Source organism: Lepus europaeus, chromosome 7 (assembly GCF_033115175.1).
Source record: "Lepus europaeus isolate LE1 chromosome 7, mLepTim1.pri, whole genome shotgun sequence".
NCBI classification, from domain to species: domain Eukaryota; kingdom Metazoa; phylum Chordata; class Mammalia; order Lagomorpha; family Leporidae; genus Lepus; species Lepus europaeus.
In genome coordinates, this window is record NC_084833.1 from 38,963,480 (window position 1) to 38,983,099 (window position 19,620).

The 19,620-nt window shown below is 34.9% G+C and overlaps 2 protein-coding genes across 2 annotated transcripts in view; one reads left to right on the plus strand and one right to left on the minus strand.

The window, feature by feature from the left end:
- ANO3 (anoctamin 3) overlaps positions 1-19,620 on the minus strand; it is a 418,996-nt gene that overhangs the window by 67,622 nt on the left and 331,754 nt on the right. The window lies entirely within an intron of this gene.
- Positions 14,308-19,440, plus strand: MUC15 (mucin 15, cell surface associated). The gene is made up of 3 exons (XM_062198060.1): positions 14,308-15,019; positions 17,157-17,306; positions 19,274-19,440. The coding sequence occupies exons 1-3, from the start codon at positions 14,326-14,328 to the stop codon at positions 19,438-19,440; spliced, it is 1,011 nt and encodes a 336-aa protein (XP_062054044.1). The 5' UTR covers positions 14,308-14,325.

The window sequence follows — 19,620 nt, forward strand, 5'->3', positions numbered from 1 at the left end:
TAAAGAGAGCAATATAAATTCTAGCAGGTTGTCACTTATAGGCTGAAGACATAGTTGAGCACTAGGATTAAAAAGTTCCACTTGAGAATAGAAGTTCTCTGGAAGTGAGAATTCCATCAATAGGAGTCTACAGGGAGCCTAGAACTCTCCAAATTAGCATGACAGCCCAACCCCCTGTCCTACACACACACATTTCCCTCTTGTCATCCCTCTTAAAGGGGTTCATCACTAAGAGCATTGTATTCCTTAACCCTGTCATGTCACATAACTCCAGAATCCCATGATTTCCAGATCATCCCTCCAACTCTCAGAATATGATCTCCATAACACTGGAAGGACAGGAAATGCCTTTGTAATATTTATCCCTTCTCAACTCATGAAATACTTTCACTGTGCCCTCTTTCTATTCAAGTCAATCAACCGTCTTCTATGTACCTTCCCCTTCGTGCTCTAACTGAAACCTGGGACGTCCCTCAACTCCCATCTTCCATGCAAAACTCTCAAGTGATAGCTGTTGTCTCCCACACCAATTGGTGCTGGAGATGAGGAGGCCAAAGCATTTCTCCTCTTTGCTGCTTCAAGGCAATTTTCACTCCCTTTTCAAAGACTCACATATTTGAATCTCCCATTTAAATTCATGCTTCCTGCTGCCTCTCCATGTGGCAGTTACCTTTTCTCCCTGAGGACACTTGCCTTCCCTGAAGATTTTTAACTCTTGGCTTAGTACAGTTCTTATCAACATGAGTCCCCCAAAACTCTTATAAATTACAATATGTGCAATCTTTCCAGTACTCTGGCTTCTCAGTTCTTTGATCTCTATCTTCAAAGTTTTCTCCTACTCTGCTTTACTCATGTACTCCCACAGCATACTTTTGATCAAAATAGCCGATCCTCCATAATCTCCAACTATCACATCCATACTTCTGGTTCATTCTCTAGAAACACGAATTCCAACAATCTCTTGACCCAGATTTTCAACCCTTTGGTCTTACCATATGTTTATGTATTTTCCTCTCTTCATTCCCTAACTTTCATCCTTAAGCAGCAGAATTGTAAGTCATTACATGCACTCACATGTATGTACCCTCAACTCTGATTCTTGTCTCTATTTGTCACAAACCCATGGATTGAGCACAACTCTAGTTATGTTCAACATTTCATCTACCCTCAATCTGTATCCATGTACATAACACAATTGAGGAAAAACACAGCTATGCTGAGTGAATTTTCTTATTTTGTATTAATGATTACCTCTTTGAGTGGACACGATGTTGTCATGCTGTCACATTTTCCTTTCTTTATTTTAATTTCTGGTACCTAGACACATTACACTCAGTATGATAATTTTATTGTATATTTCATCATTACAAATGACGTAATCAGAAGGAAATAGCCTCCATTTACTTCCTTTTATGTGATTCTGCCTGTATTCTCTATATTCTCGTATGTTATAACAGACTGATGCATCCCTAGCTAAGACCAGCTCTTTTTCTGAGATAGTTCCCATCTGTAATCATCTACTAAATGAAAGCTCGATGTACAAACACACAAATACATCAAAGGAATGTCCTTGAGGGAAAAAATCATATTTCAGATCTGAAGAGACAAAGAATGGGAAGAATATTCTAGGTAGAAGGAAAAATAATGTACCCATTTGCTCTTTATTACTGCTACTGTGAAATATATACTCATCCATTTACTCATTCATTGATATATTTATTGAGAATTTACTCTTTACTAGTCATTAGTCTAGCTCTGTGAATAAAGCGATGAAGAAAGTAGGCAAAAGGCTTGCTATCATGATCTGATTTTCTTATATGAGAACATACAATAAATGACATAAACAAGATACAGGATATGTTACATGGCAATAAGAGCTATGGAGAAAATAAAGCAGGAAGGATAGTTAATAGTTTAAGAAACGAGAGTTGTGGATTACAAAGTGCAATCTAGGAAAGTCTTCCTGTCAGGAAAAAACAAAGTTAAAGTGAAGAATTCCCTCATCATTTTTCATTCAATGAATATACAGTACTATATGTGAAGTGATGGACATAAATTAAAACAATTAAATAAGTCTCTGTACATTTAGTTGAATTCTTCCAAATTTTCACTCATGTTGATTTTGAAGCTTCACTTTTTACCATTTCCAGTACTGCCAAGTCACAGAATTAATTTATCTACCATATCTCATTGACTCCCTATAGGTAATTGGGATGTAGTTATCTCTTTTTTCTATTTTACAAAGGCGCAACATTATTGAAAATGTGATGATGATCAGAGAATGTTATGAAACCAGTAAGTAGAAAAACTAAGATTCAACAAGGGACTGTTAATTTGGTAGCCTAAACTTATCCTACAAAACACATCACCTTGTCTTGGTGATCATAACCCAGGCAGAGAAGGAGCCCCAGAGTTCTGACACTGGGCAAATCTATGCTACAAAGTTATGCTAACATACAGACAGTATGACCATGCTTTGAAGAAAGTAGTGTTTGTCTTTTAAAGATACCTATCACCTTTCAGCAAGACTCCCCCTTCCCTTTCTGTTGCTACTGTAGATTTAACTAGAAATGTGAATAAAAAGGCAACAGTGAACACTTGTGTCAAACTCTAAATAGTGCATAAAAATGCCCAGTAAAATATTTTAAATTAACAGGTTAAAGAGTTAATAGGCAGGGTCAGCATTGTGGCACAGAGAGTAAAGCCACCCCCTGCAATGCCATCATTCCAATATGGCCACGATTACAGTCCCAGATGCTCCACTACCTAGCTTCCTACTTATGTGCCTGGGAAAGCAACGGAGGATGGCTCAAGTTCTTGGACCTCTGCGCACATGTGGGAGACCCAGAAGAACCTCCTGGCTCCTTGTTTAGGATAGGTCTAGCTCTGGCCATTGTGACCATTTGGGGCGTGAACAAGCAGACACAAGTTTTCTCTCACTGTCTCTCCCTCTCTATCTGTAATTCTGCCTTTCAAACACATAAATACTTTTTTTAAAAAAAGTTAATAGGTCTCACTTAGAAATTATTGAAAATGTATAATTTACTATTCTGAATGAAAGATGTACACTAAATCAGTGTTCTTTAATTTTTTTAATACTTTCTAATTTTGAAAAACAATTTTTTGTACATGTTTACAGTGAGAACCAAAATTTCTTTTCATTATTTGTTAAATAGTAGTTTATTTCCAAGTGCATTATGAAAACTAGAAATTTTAAAATATAATTTTATACCAGTATTTCTAGTTTTCATAATATATATAGTTATATATATTTAAGGGCTATATAACTATATATTATATATATATATAGCATATATATACATATATATACGTATATATATACATATATATATATAGCATATATATATACATTTAAGGGCTATATAACTATATATATAATATATAGTTATATAGCCCTTAAATGTACGTTTGGGACCAATATTATAGCATAGAGGCTTAAGTTGCCACTTGTGACACTGGCAATCCCATACTGAAGCACTGTTTTGAATTCTGGCTCCTCTGGTTCTGATCCAGGAAGTTGCTAGTGCTCCTTGGAAAGCAGCAAAAAATGGCCCAAATGCTTGGGTCCCTCTCATCCATGTGGGTTACTAGGATGAAGTTCCTGGCTTCTGACCTCAGCCTTACCCAGACCTAGCTGTTGCTTCTATTTGGGGAGAGAACAATTAGTTGGAAGATCTCTTTCTCTTTCTCTGTTTCTTCTCTCTGTCATTTTGACTTTCAGATAAATAAATATCTTTTAAAAATAAAATAAAATATACTTTCAATAAGCTCTTCTTAATCTGTTGCAAAAAATTACAACCATTGGGGCCAACACTGTGGCATATTATGCTAAGCCACTGCCTGCAGTGCCAGCATCCCATATGGGTGAGGTTTGTGTCCTGGCTGCTCCTCTTCTGATCCAACTCTCTGCTATGGCCTGAGAAAGCAGGGGAAGATGGCCTAAGTGCTTAAGGCCCTGTATCTGCATGGAAGACCCAGAGAAGCTCCTGGCTTCTGGCTTCAGATCTGCCCAGCAATGGCGTTGCAGCCATTTAGGGAGTGAACCAGCAGATGGAAGACCTTTCATTCTGTCTCTCCCTCTCTGTCTATAACTCTCTCTCTCAAATAAATAAATCCATAATCTTTTAAAAATCTTGAAAAAATTACAGCCATCATTAACTATTTTCATTCATTTTATGACTTAGAATATCATTCTTACCAATATTTATGTTTGAAAGTGTTTATTGATGATCTCACCATACTTCTCTTAAGCAACAACAACAACAAAACTAAGTATAATCATTGTACTCTCATTTTAAATGTCATTATTACTACCAGCAAAACAATCCATTTCAACTTTATTGACTATTTCACATAAACTCTAAGATTTTATTATAAATATATCTCTTAAGGATACCTAATGAGGTTTTTGTTTGTCTTTTAATTCTGGTACATAAGGATATTTACTACTTCTGAGCACAATGAGATAAGCTTCAGCTGTGTTTTAAGTTTTTGTTTTTTATAAGGATATTTATTGTGGAAACATGTTCACATAAGTATATAAATAATAATGCAACAGGCTTTTTGTTACAATGATATCATTCACTTCTTTGAACTCTGGCTGAATTAAATGCCCCAAAGCACATAGATATCTATTTTAAAGTTATTTTTAGTGATTGATATACTTTATAACTTTCTTTAGCTTACCATTTATGTATATGTGTATGCTATGTCTTTTATTATATTTTAATTTACTTATTTGAAAGGCAGAACCAGAGGAAGAAGAAGAGAGAGAGGGAGAGGGAGAGAGAGAAGGAGATGGAAAGGGGGAGAAAAAATCTTCCATCCACTGGTTCACTCTCTAAATGGCCACAATGGCCCATGTTGGGTCAGGGCAAAGCCAGGAGCTTCTTCAGTGTCTCCCATGTCAATGCAGGGGCTCACATACTTGGGCTATCTTCTACTACATTCCCAGGTGCCCTAGCAGGGAGCCGGATTGGAATTGGAGTAGCCAGGACCCAAATCTGTGCCCATATAGGGTGCCAGCACTGCAGGAGTAGGCTTAGCCTTCTACTTCATAGCACAGGCCCCACCTGCTATGTCATAACCTCTATTTAGCAAAATGTTATTATCCAGGAATGGCCTTGGCACCAAAATAGAGCATTTAGCCTTTCCATGAGGTTTTTGTTAAGCAAAGATCATATGATAGTATATATTACAACAGGAAAAACATAAATTTTTATTTTAAACAATAAAGAGCATTTTTGAGAAGGATCTCTGTATTTTCTGAAAGAAATTAAAGACTACTATCCCCAAATAAAATTTCCATCTATCGTATTTCCTTGTTATTGAAGCTCTCACACATATAACCTTTGTATGATTTATTTTACTGCTAATAATACATTCCTCTGTGGCTTAAAGTGCCTAAATCCCAATAAGGAGACAAAGTGTGCATTTAGTGTATAGTCCTTTCCAAACTCATAACCTGCTATCAATGATTTTGATGAATGCAAACAAATTTTCTCTGTGTGCCATTAACATCAGACATCTGATGCTACTGCGTTTGTACAAAAAGATTCATACTGAATCCAGAATGATGGTTTGATCTTACTTGAAGTGTAGTCCCAAGCTACATTCAATGTTGTTTTAAGAAACATCAGTGACAATAACGTCTTCATATTAACACCTCTTTGAGTGGTTCCACCATTTCAGACAAAGAAGAGGTGTTGCTTCTTCTCAGTATGTACTGTTAGACTTAATGAGGTAAAGCAATGGCTAATACCAGATGACAGGCACCATAGTAGATAAGTTAAAAACAAATGAACATAAATGCATTGCACAATGGGTCCTATCAACTGGCTTGACTGATGAAATTGTAAGGCAACTGTCCCTTATTCTCCAGATCTGCTAGAGAAACAATGTCTACAATGCAAGCAGTCTTAGAATCTGCTAGGTAACTGAAAACTGTATCTCAATGAGACTTGTTTGGCAAGAAATTAACTCCAATTCAGATGACTTAACAAAGATCTCTAATTAGAGTTAAGTAACTAAGTAACAACTAAGTAACAACTGAGGTATTACATTTATGCGTAATTTTCATTTTATGACTTTATTTCTAGATACGCTCATGACAGTGAGGGTAAATAGTTTCTCTGTAAGATCAGTTCCACTCAGGTGGTTATGGTTGTTAGAGAGGGTAATGATGAAAAGGATTCTAAACCCAAAGCTAGGTCTTTAGGTAAGAGGACCACAGGAGAATATCTTTGATCTCAGAGCAGTGAAAGCAGAGCATTGTAGCAAAAGTGCCTTCAATGTTCCTGCCTAGTACAAGCCATAATTACTATAGCCATGTCAGAAAGAGGTAATGAAATGCCACATGTATGTGGAGAAATGCCTAGGAATACAGTACAGCCAATTCCGTCAATTACGTTCAGTTCTCTAAGTGGAGACATAAGATATTTTTTCAGTTTGTTCATTTTCCTGGTAACTGATGATCAATTGGTTTCTATTAAGGCACTGTTCAGTAACCAATTCTCTGTAAATTTAACTTGTTTTTATTCAAACCACTGCAGGTACAGTTTAGTCTTTAGTGTAGATTTTTTTAGTAGTTGGTTTAATTTCATATCAAACTCTGAAAGGGGCTTTGGCCTTCAGAAAAATTTAAAACTATAGAATTACCTTGTTCTTCCCTAGGGCAAATTAACTGGGCAGATTCTTTGCATTCATTTGAAGCTTACTAGTGCTTGCATTTTAGCTAAAGTTTCGTTTTCTCTCCCAGCATTTGGAAACCTATCCCCTTGCACAACAGAAACCAAGTATGAATGCCAGGTCTACTGAGCTGAACAGACCTTGGCGCCAGTCCCCAAATTTTGGAGTGCAGAATATCCCAGTTTCACTTTTACCCCTTTCTTAAGCCATGAAAGGAAGTGAAGGGAGTATGCCAGGTTGTTATTCAACTCTGGTATTTAATCACACATTACCTGTGCACTTCTGAAACCCTCCAGATTCTAAATTGAGAATAAAAGCACAGAGAACACAGGATGGAAACCAGTTAATCAAAAGGCTCCCAGGATCACTCAGTATCACATGGCCATTCTCAGGCAGGCCAAAATTTCTCCCTAGTCAGCAAGAAACCCTATTTCAGTCCCTGAACTTATTCCTAACATAATGTTTCATAACTGTCTCCAGAATCATTCACTTTTGCTCAAAATGACTTTCAGTAAATCCAATTAACTGCACAGAAGACAAGGCCCCCACTACTGACCCTGCTACATTTTCCCCAGGTTCTAAGTGGGAAAAGAAACAGAGAAACTGTGGGGAAGAAATAGTTGTCAAGGAGTTAAGAGAACAACATGGGTCTGGCATAGAGCAACAGGTGCAGGGCATGACTCATTTTGATTTCCTCACTTGCAAAGGGGAACCCAGCATGTGCCAGAAATTCCTGATACCCCAGAGAATTAGTTACCAAAGATTTTTTCCTTTTTTTCTCCAATTAGGACAAGAAATGGGTGCCCCTTGTTTTGTCACCATTAATGAGAAAAAGCTTCCCTAAGAGTCAAAACAACCAACCTATGAAAGCAGGAGGGCTGGACTTTCTTTTTTTTTTTTTTTTCTTGTTAAAGGCCTGAATGAGGTGATATCCTAATGCCTACAGCTGAGGAGCAGGTCGGTCAGGTTCTTGGGTGCTGTGTTACACAAGCAAGATACAGCCAGCCCCACCTAATTTTGTTTCTTTGGCACCCTCCTGCTCAGTGAAACACTGCCATACTTCACCTATCTGTTTTCTTTGATGCGTGGAAAACTCATTCCAGCCAGGACAACTGTGGTATTTCAGTGCGCGGTTTATAAACACCTCCTAGACTTGAAGGTAAGTTTGTGTTTGTGCGGGGTTACTTAGCGCTGCCACTTTCTTTTTCTTCTTCTCTCCTCTTCTCTCTTCTTCTCTTCTCTCTTCTTCTCTTCTCTTCTCTTCTCTTCTCTTCTCTTCTCTTCTCTTCTCTTCTCTTCTCTTCTCTTCTCTTCTCTTCTCTTTCTCTTTCTCTTTCTCTTTCTCTTTCTCTTCTCTCTGTCTATTCCTCTAGCTGATCAAAGTGGCCTCAAGTTTTGACAGAACAGTCTAGCAGGTCACCACAGAGACTTCTGTAAAGATGGGTAGTTGTTTTATTAAGCAATTACCTTCCCAATGAGCATTTGCAGACTTGGAAATGTTAAGATTTACTGCCAAATTTTCTAGATGATGAAACCTGCACAAGACTTAAATAAAAGCCCTCTTAGAATTTACATCACTATTGAATACAATTTCTTTATGCCAGAACTTAGAAAATGTTTTGAAATAGGTAAAATTGGAACAGCTGAATACATGTAAATTGAGTAATTATATTTAAATTATGCACTTGAGCTTAAAGATTTTTGCTTTAAGTATTAAGATGTGCTTATTTTTGGAAAAAGTATACTTTCATGCAATTAAAAGTTTCTGTGCATCTTTTACAAAAACTTTAGTTGGCAAAATGTACACGATTATTTTATTTAGCAATAAGTGCACAAGCCTAGCACTCACTGGAAATTTTAAAAGCTAAGTCTGTTATTAAAGCAGGCATCTAATGCAATGAAGATGTGGATAAGGTTTCTTACAAATCAATTTGTTTGTGGCTATGTAAGGCTCCTTTTATTAAAGGGATGCTGATTTTCCACATAAAGGTTTTCTATTTCATCTGGGGGTGCTATCCTCACAGACCGTGAGATAGGATAGAAGGCTGAAAACCACATGCCTGGGAATTTGGATTCAGAATATTTCTATCAGAGATCCATACTTTTTCCTAAGCTTGACCCTCATCTTCTTAGTTACATAAATACTGCAGTTTATGATCCCCAATTCCCAAAGTAGCATGTAGTGTGACACTGTATATTTTTCCTAGACTTATGCATATCCAAGTCTTTCAATGAGAACAATATTCACAAGCTTTTAACTTTGTTTTTCCCTGAAGGAAGCCATACTTTTTTCTTCTTCTTGTTTTTAAAAAATCAAAAAAAATGAAACAATAGGCCCAAGGTCTCCAGGTACAATTCAACTTTCTAGTTCCTCAGTTTCCTAAATTCTCTTAGAAAGAAAGAGAAATTTGTGGAAGTGTAATTGCTTATGTCCTCATTTGCTGTGGCTCTTTCCTTAAGGGAGAGCAAAATATTGCCCAGAACTGGAAAGGCCACTTGGTAATGCTCAAATTCTGCCAGGGATACTGGCTCATAGCCGGACACGCTTCCTATGAAACAGACAAATCCATCTGTCTTAATTTGTAGCCCAGTATCTGGAATAACAAATGCTCAGAAGTAATTGAGAGAAAAGGGGGCATAATTTTTACTCATTAGTTATTTCACTATAGAAACATGTTTTTGTATCTTGTCCTCAGTGTACCTGAACTGAGGCTCTTATTTAAAATTTCTGATTTTGATTGACTTTAGTATGACTATCCGTTCTTTTCCCTTGTGTGAGTGATTACTTGACACAAACAAGGCACCTCTTTTTTTCTCAAAACTTGGTATATAAGGCATATGACTCAGTTACAACAGGAAAGCTGGGAAGAATAATATCTTTATGCCTTTAAGAGGGAGCAAAATTATGCACAGAAAGTGTATTGGAATCCCTTAATGGCCAGAGTATTCCCCCTCATCATCTTCTGAAGTCCTTCACTCAAAAGTAGAAACATGAAACCAACTTTCAGTGCTAACTAGAGGAAGGGGGAGAGAGTAGTGTTCATTCTCCCACACAGAATTTGTTTAAAAACAGTGAAATTTGCTTACTTGGTTTTAAAATCTATTTGAAAAGTTGTTAAATACTAGGAACAACTAAAATGTTTCAATATACAGCAAAGTTTACAATCTACATTTATGGCAGCACTAAGTACTTGGAAAGCTTCTTTTCTTCCTTCCCCCTTTATGGTAATTCTATCCCTAGAAGTTGTCACGTTTGTGATATTCTTAGCTCTATTCCTCTGCTGCACCTTCCGAAACGTTTTGGAGATTACACCTAAAAAATTTCTACCACCCAGGTGCAAGAGAGGCAAAGGCAAGGAGGAAAGGTGATGCTGCTGGATCTCATGACTTTTTCTTCCTCTACAATTTCATTTGTTTTTCATCCCACTCTGCCTCCAGTGCACCTGGCTGACAGATGAACTTGGTTCACTCACTCATGGCATTTGTAAGCCAGCATAACTTTATGTTTTATAAAACAAGTTTACAATAGTTTAGGTATTTGAGCTTTAGAGACAGGGAAGAGGCTGAACGAAAAACATAAAGAGAAAACATACAGATTGCATGCATTGTCCTCTGCACCACCCGCCGTTAGCTTTTTATTTTTTTTTAAGTTTATAACATGCTTTGTTCCAATCAATATGGGGTCAGATTTAACTCAAATCACTTGGTTCATGCTCCAGCAGGGGTTAGGGCTTGAATAACTGAGGGCTTCCATTCCTGTCTGCTTCTACCTCTTTAAAATGAAAGGTAAGTAGGTAAATGGTATCACCTGGCTCTCTTAGACTCCAGGGAGCAGAAGCACAGCTATCCCCCACTATAATGTCAGAACACGAATAAATGAATTTAATAAAAAGCTCTATCTGCAGCCACCTTAATTTTGAAATAATATGTAAATCGTATTCACAACATAATGTCTGATCACTCTCTTTGCTTTCTCTCCTTTTCCCAGAAAATAACTTATAAGCAGTAACCGAATGCTTGGCTCATTTTAGCTGTTGATATGCAAGGCTTTCAAGTTACAATCAAAAGCTAGCTGGAAGAATGAGAGATCCCCTTTGTGGTTCAATGTTACAGGCAGGGTGAAACAGGAACAACAGAACTCACTTTGTTGACTCATGCTATGTGGATTCTCATTACTGGAAGTGATGGAAACCTCAGTGCCACGTTCCTCATGTAACACTATAAGAAAAGTAGAAGAACAGCTGAGGACTTTATCCCCCTCTTGTGACTTGTTTATTAGAAAGAGAAAATAAGTAAATGCCTACGTAAAGGGAAAGAAAGCTAAATTGCATAATATCTAGAAAAAAGAGGAATAAGTGCAATTCGTGAATGAGATCCTAGCCATTTAGATAAGACAAATACCTGTAATATTTGTTATGAATTTTGTAGAAATCACAAGAGAAAGACATTTCTGAAAAGGTACATTTTTTTTTAATTAACTTGATTTTTACTTTAAATGTGTTAGATGAGGCATCCATATAAAGAAATGTGAGTGAATTATGTAAGCCCTGGGCATAACTATGCAATGTTAATGTGTAAATGACATGGGGAAAATGTGTATCTAGAAATCACAGAGACAGGTGTAGAAATTTTTAAAAGTTAGGTAAAAGTGTATTTAGGGCATTTGAGAAAGCCTATATTTCCATTTTTTTTTAAAATGAGACTATAAGCCTCTCTGGTTAAAATAATTAAATTTGGAGAGGCTGTGCTAAAAAAAATAACAGTGGGAAGAAGTTCTAAAAAGTAGCTGAGTGCCAAATTCTAACTCCTTTGCAACTTCTGTTACAAGATGAATACACTTGGCCCTCAGCATCCACAGATCCAACCAACAACAGATTAAAAAACTAGGTCTGTGCTGAACATGCACAGATTTTTTTCTTGTTATTACTCACTAAACAACGTAGTATGACAATATCTACCTGACATATACCAATATTTACCTAGTGTTTCCTTTTATGAGATTTTGTAAAAAATCTGGAGATGATTTAAAATATATAAAAGCTTTCCATAGGTTTCATATAAATAATCTGCCATTTTATACAAGACTTGAGAATCTGTACATTTTGGCATCTGCAGGGGTCCTGGAACTAATCCCCCAAGGCAACCAAAGGATAACTGAACTCACTAGCTTTAACTCAGTCATGCCAGTGTTTGAATTATAACCTTATCTCTCCATCCCTAATTGCATGTCCTTGAACTCATTATTTATATGTGACATATATATATGTATATATATGTATAAAATGCTCTATCGAAAAAGATTACAAATCCCTTCTCATTGTTTGATAACTTTTAGTGAGAATTACATGGAAAATGTGGAAAGCATTTGATTAATGATGAACAATATACTTACAATGATGTTCATAACTTTTAGAACTTAAAATAATTTTCTTGGCTATCACAGAAAAGTGAATGAAATGTAAATAAGCTGAGTGATCAAAAATATCTGTGCAGCTACCACCAGGTCGTGTATCACCAATGCCCAAGAAGCCCCCTCAACCCCATCAGTCAATACTGCGTACTTCCTTTCCACACATAAGCAATTCTCCCAACCCCGACTTCTAACACTTTAGGTTTTTTTTTTTTTTTCTAGTGTTTCTGAACTCTGAGTGCAGAATCACACAATATGTTTGGATTTTAAGCTCTGTGTTATGTTCATGATGGTCACCCATGTTGCTGCAGGTGTCTCTAGGTGGTTAATATTCACACCGAATGCTTCACAGCTTACTGTGCAGCCTGTTATAATGGGCATTAAGGATGGAGACTTACAAATAATGCCACAGAATGTGGCTGTATGTGTTTCTATCTGCCTTTTTATTAAGTAGATTTTAAGTGCTAAACTCGGGGCATAGAAGATACTCTATCACTTACACCTTAGGAATCCACAGATGTGGAATCCTTACTGAAAGCTTTTGAAGAAAACCACTATCAGGATGTATTAAATATATATTTATTCTATCCATCTATGTAAGAAATCATTAAATAAAAGTAGGATGGATGATACTTAAAACCCAGATAACTAGTAGATGTGCTTAGAGGCTCTTTATACCACAATAAATAATCAAGAAGGCTAAAATTATTTGTGAGAATTTGAGCAGTAGCTCTTGAGAAATAGCAGGCAATACACTGACATAAACAATGGCAACTGCAATTCTTGCTCAGTCTTCTTGGTGGCTATTAGTGAACAATCAGATACAGCTCAGAACGGTAAATTTTCAACATGCGTTACTTAAGCAGGAAGAACCTAACTTTTTTTTTATAGTGAATTTTCAGTGAGAGTACTTTAAATTTTAACACTGAATTATGTTGGAGTGAGTATACTTGGACTTGAATGCTGCCTTTCCAATCACTAGCTTCCCTTATTAGCTACTCTGAGCCTCAGTTTCTTCATCTGCAAAATGGATACAATTCAGGCAATTCATTTTTTCTCAAGGGATCATTGTGAGGGTCAAGTGAGATGATACTCTCAACTGTGTCTCCTGCAAGACACAAGAGATTTTGTTATATTTGAATGCTAAGAAATACAGGTTAATATCAATTAAGTTCTTGCTTTGGGAAGAGAGCTACCTAAATAATTTGATTTGGTCTTCAGAACAACACTGTGAAGTCAGTTTGATTATTGTAATGATGATGAAGCAACTGATTGTGATCATCATATTTTACAGGTTATTTGTGACACAAGCCAGAATTTTTTCATAAATTTCAATCTAAAATTTTTCCCCACATTGTCTTATTTATGAATGATGACACTTCTACACTTCTGAGGTAGGATGGTGTGCCTAAACTCAAGTTAGAACCATGGTTTTATTCCCCAACTCTCATTATGTAACTAGGTGAATTTTTCCATATGTAAACCCAACCATATTCTTTAGTTACCAAATAAGGAAGTAAAATTAAAGAATATCCCCAAGTATAAAACAATTCCTATTGTCCCTACTTTGAGAATAAATTGGAATACCATCTTGAAGTGAAAAGTACTGTCAAAAAAAATAAATTAAAACTTAAGAACCAATAAATTAATTACATATTTAGTATATAAACAGTAATTTCATTTTCATATTAAACATTCCTAATTACATATTCATAATAAGGAACTAGTTTCCTTAAATAATTTGAAAATACCAACAAGTTCTCCATTGCCAATATTTAAAACATTTTACTTAGTAGTCCTTATTTACTTTTACACACACACACACACATGCAATCACATAGAGGGAGACTTCAAAAGTTCATGAAAAAATTGGACAAAAATATACAGTATGTTTTCCATGAATTTTTGAAGTCCTGTAATACATGTGTATATGTGTGTGTCTGACTTGACAAAGTTTTTGCATGGGATTTCTCTGGATAGAAGGGAAAATTGGTTTTATATACAAAATAGAAGTACTAGAAAAACATAAACCCCCTCCATAAATTTTGAAATAAAAATATAATATTATCACTTCAACATTATGTCTCTAGATTGTTATCACTTTAAAAATGTGGGTACACTTAAAAAAAATCAGACTATCTCATTCAAAATTCAAATTGTTATTTTCTTTCAGATTCTTAATAAAACCAATACCAAATAAGGCTACAATGTTGACCTTAGGCAAAATTCTTTTGATTTCAAGCTTGTATATTTCACTACCATTTTGGAGTCATGCGAAACCAAATTTAGAAAAAAGTGTAGCACGAAGCATTGCAGAAGCTTTGAAAACGATGGAAAATCAATCCATTTCTTTGGCAAGTGACACTAACTTAAATTCAAATACAGAAAATAGAAACAACTCCAATCTCAAGGCAAGTATTTCACCTTTTTTAAATACATCAGACAAAATCCATGAAATAACAAATTCCTCCAGTAACTTGGCAATAGACAACATTACTGAGAGTCCAATACCCACACCGACGCCTTCCACAAGCTCTCCTTTGATTCACGGCATTGTTTCTAGATTGCCTTGGAACTCGACTATAGCAGACAAACATTTTTTGCCAGTCTCAGCACATCCAAACGCTACAAGTGTTGTATCATCAGAAAGACTCCCTTGGTCTTTGGACAATGATACCCTGAAAACTCCTGGCAACAATTCCACTACAGTGAGCATCCTGCCTCCAGCACCAACTACAAAGTCTGTGACTCCCCTGACCACGGAAACAACCGAATGGCTTACCACAAGTAGTGACAGCTTTGCCGGGTTTACCCCCTACCGTGAAGAAACAACCTTACAGCCCACGGTACAATTCACCAATAATTCAAAAATTGTTCCAAATACTTCAGACCCCCAAAAAGGTAAATATAAATGAATTTACTTTTCCTTTTGTGTGAAAAATGATTCTCAAAGTGAGTGTTGTAGGTTAAGTCTAAAGAAGGTACCATGCTGGAAAAATAAGAGAACGCAGTAGTACAGATGTTCTTACTTTTAGAAGATAACCATTGTATTCAGGGAAAATAATGAAATGATTTTAGGGCTCAATTGAGTACATATTAATCATTACTATATGTGAGTAAAGGTAGGTGAAGAACTGATGAAGACTAACTGAAACAAATGTATAGTTTTAGATACTGAATAACAAGAATAACTCACTCTTAATTCCCAGAGTTTCACATGCTTATTAGGAATACTATATAATTTAACTTTAAAAGTGCCATGTTAAAAAAAATAAAATGGATGAATTTATAAGATATTTAATATCACATAAGAATCACAGAACAATTGTAGAACACTGATAATGGAACTCAGCTTATTCTTAGGTTAGTACTTAGTGAACAACATAAAAATTGAATTTGACTTTGAGTGTCACAAGATACATTATGTAGAGAGTTTTATATTTCATTGGGGAACTAGTAAAATAGTAAAGATATCTAAGATTTAATCATTAATTATGCTTTTTCAACTTTAACCATGTTTTTGTTTCCTTGAACATTTTTCAAAAGTAAATACTGTTTTTCAGCCCACGAAATTCACTGATTTCAGTGCAACTTATGTAGCAGTTATATTAATAATGTGAAAACAAAATATCACATAAAATTAGTATTTGAAAGTTTTTGTGACTATACAAGAAATATTTTAATTCTAAAATCTGTACCTAAGTACAACCAGTATAAGGGAGCATAAGGAGAAAATGGGACAAAAGGAGGTTAGGTCAAGAAAAGATGAAGACTAAGGCAGTAGTATAGTTTTGACATAATAAGTAACAATTTTAACAATGTACATATATATTCATTTGGGATATAATTTTAAAATAGTTTGTCATTCATACATACTCTGGTATTCCATTAGAATAGCATAAAATATTCTGTGTCTAAACCCAGTATCACTTTAAAAATTCATGGAAATGTAGTTAAAAGATAATTTCATTTTGATGCAAATGTTTTTGGACTTTATAATTAGTTTTTTTAAAAGTGCATTTTAATGAATTTTTAACTAAATAATCTTTAACTGAAAGATTATTTATTTATTTATTTGAAAGGCAGAGTGACAGAGAGGAGACAAAGAAAGAGATGAGAGAGAGACACAGGAAATTTTCCATCCTGTGGTTCACTCCCCAAATAGCAGCCAGGACTAGGCTAGACTGGATGAAGCCAGGAGCCAGGAACTTCATCCTGGTCTCCCACATGAATGGCTGTTACACAAGAACTTAGGCCATCTTCTGCTGCCTTCCCAGGCACATTAGCAGGAACCTAGATCAGAAATGGAGCAGCCAGGACTAGAGCCAGCATTCTGATATGGGATGCCAGTGTATAAGCTGCTTAGCCCAATGCCGTTATACAAGTTAATAAGCTTTTGGAAGAACCTTCATATTCAAACATTCCAAAAAATTTTTTAAGTTTAAGGAGTGTTCAATAGCTTGTTGATGATGTAGTGAAATTTTTGATTCCTTTAAAGTCAGATCTACACAACTGTCCTTGCTATGCAGGCTATTGTAAACAACTTAGTCTATTTTTCCTGTATCAGAATATATTGATTTTTGCTTGGAATTTTGTGTGATTATTTTCAATTAACCTTTTCTACTAACTTTCTACTCTTGAATTATTTATGTAAATGCACTTGAAGTTCAATTGTTCCTCAGAGATTTAATTTATGAAAAACTGAATGAATACAGCACTTAACACTGAAATTAGATTTTAATGGAGTATATACATAGCATTTCAGTACTACTGATGTTACGAAGTAATCAGACAGTAATAAAATTAAGACTTAGAAGGGTTTCAATGTTATTAATTCAGACATATGATTTTATCAAGAAGTGTATTTTGCCAATATACCCCAAATACTCAATATTTTATAACACACAAACACACTTACCTTTTTAAAATTGATAAAAACTGCTAAATATTCTTTGGTATATAACATATTAACATATTTCTATTTTTTAAATACTTTCCATTTCTCATCTGTACTTTTTACTTATTTTTTGTCTTCTAGAGAATAGAAATACAGGAGTAGTGTTTGGGGCAATTTTAGGTGCTATTCTGGGTGCCTCATTGCTTAGTCTTGTTGGCTACTTATTATGTGGAAGAAGGAAAACGGACTCATTTTCCCATCAACGGCTCTATGATGACAGAAATGAACCAGGTAAAAAGCACTTTCAGAACTTTTACCTGGTCACTTGGTTTTAATGAAGTGAGGATGTGCTTCATTGCCTAGAAGGGATTCAGGTAAACAGACTAAAGCATTTATTCCAATCCACCTTCTGCTTCTAAAATAACAAAACCAAAATAGTTAAGAACCTGTGAGTGATGTTTAAATGTCATTTGGATCTATTGCTCATTGCATCAAAATAGGTTTAAAAAAGTGATTCAAGAACCTACAATGTGTGTACAAAGTTGAAAGATAGCAATATGACATTAACAAAAGAAAAAAGGCAAGTTTGATCATCAAATGACTGCAAATCTATTCTTTGTTTGATCTCTTAGTGGCTGTAATTTGAACAGAATTTTTTTTCTTAATTTGGAGCTTTCCATACACAAACAGCAGTCTTCTATTGGCCAGCTTACTTTCTAAAACAGAGTTTAGATACGTTTAGAAAGTTGCATATTTGCAAACATCAAATTGTAACACTTTAATTTGGAAGTTTATCACTCACATGTTGGAAAGGGCCAAAAATAATATATATGAATGGGAAACACTTATGCTAAAAATAAAGCAGCACGTTTGATCTTTAGTAATAAAATGTAGATTAAAATAGAAGTGAAATCACTTAACCTGCTTAACTGATTTTACTATCTTTAGGAGTTAAAAATATTCCGCTTTTTGATTTGAACAAAGAATTCTACTACCATAACAAGTAATTAAATGTCCCGATGGTTTTCACTGATGATGTCTTAATTAGTTGTGAGAAATTCATATTATAACTGATGTATTACTCATATTCAGAAACAAATCCATTAAAAATTAAATTGAGTTATATTCTATTTATAGGGTCCTAGTAATACATTTATTACATAAAGTGACATTCTTCAAAATTAAAACATGACATTTCTAACAACAGTAGTATCCAAACATTTTCTTTACCCCAATAACCTTGCTTTATATATCATTTCATGTAAAACTCTATCAAAATGATACACTGTAGCTGTTGTGATTGAGGCATAATGGAGTAACTCAATCACATCACCTGTTTTATCCTTTTAAGACAGTTTTAAAACACCTTATTCCTGGGTGGCCCAGTTTACAAACACGGCTACAGGAACAAGAAGGTACACATATAATGATTTATGTATATGTAGATTATTAATATAATTAGTAATTTGTTATGCTCATAATGCTTTAAGATACCTAGTATATGCCCAGTTTTTCTTTGAAAATAAATTCAAAATGATTAAGAGGATTATAAATTATTTGTTGAAAAGGAAAGAAAGAAAAACTATAACATTAATCAGGAAACTTTAGGTCTGTGGTGAACTGAATATCGAAAGGAAATAAAAAATAGTTGTCTTCCTTCTCTACCTTAAATGATATGACCTAGACAATAATGGCATTGATTTTTTAATGACTTATTTTTTCAAACTTATTTTATCCCATAAAAGTTCTAAACATGTTGAAGAGCTCTGAAATCACAAGTTTCAACAGTCAATAAGACATATGTCAATGCTTCTTTATACGTTATTGATGCTTTGCAAGGATCTTTAGTTCCTTTGTTTTGCATCTACTAAGAGTGAAATTTTGGGAGTAAAACTATTCTCCTAGTTTTAGAAACAGAGATATTTTGAAAAAAATATGTAAAAAATCATCATAAATGTTGTACCAACTTACTCATCTAGAACAAGCCTGTGATTATAGAGTGGATTAAAATTATGTTTTTGTGAAAATTAAAGAAAAAAGAAAGGAAGGGAGTAGGGGGATTGATGGAGTAGGGAATGAAGGAAGTATTGTTATCTTCTTAAAATTGTACCTATGTAGTAGATGAGATTTTTTTTCTCTTTATATTAATGAAAATTTTAAAAAGAACATTTCCCATAAATTGGTAATATAATGAGATACATGCGTGTGCATCTTTCAGACTGTCACTGGTAAATAATTTTACTTTCTTACTTTTTCAGTTTTGAGATTAGACAATGCACCTGAACCTTATGATGTGAGTTTTGGGAATTCTAGTTACTACAATTCAACTGTGAATGATTCCTCCATGCCAGAAGGCAGAGAAAATGCACGGGATGGCATTCCTATGGATGACATACCTCCACTTCGTACCTCAGTATCAAACTAAGAGGAAACTGACTACAGACAGCAATTATCAACTACACCCAGGCATTTTAACAAACTCATATTCTAAGAAAATCTGAAAGATCAATGCCTTGTGGATTATGCATGAAGAATTAAGAAGCATGAAACTTGTAGCAGAAACACATGCAAAGTTTTCCTTTCTTACAGTTTTTGGCTGTAAATC

Bases quoted from the DNA above. Each gene is read 5' to 3' on its own strand.
- MUC15 (XM_062198060.1), top strand. From the start codon at position 14,326: ATGTTGACCTTAGGCAAAATTCTTTTGATTTCAAGCTTGTATATTTCA. The intron at 15,020-17,156 runs GTAAATATAAAT...TTTGTCTTCTAG, and splicing joins TACTTCAGACCCCCAAAAAG to AGAATAGAAATACAGGAGTA. The intron at 17,307-19,273 runs GTAAAAAGCACT...TTACTTTTTCAG, and splicing joins TGATGACAGAAATGAACCAG to TTTTGAGATTAGACAATGCA.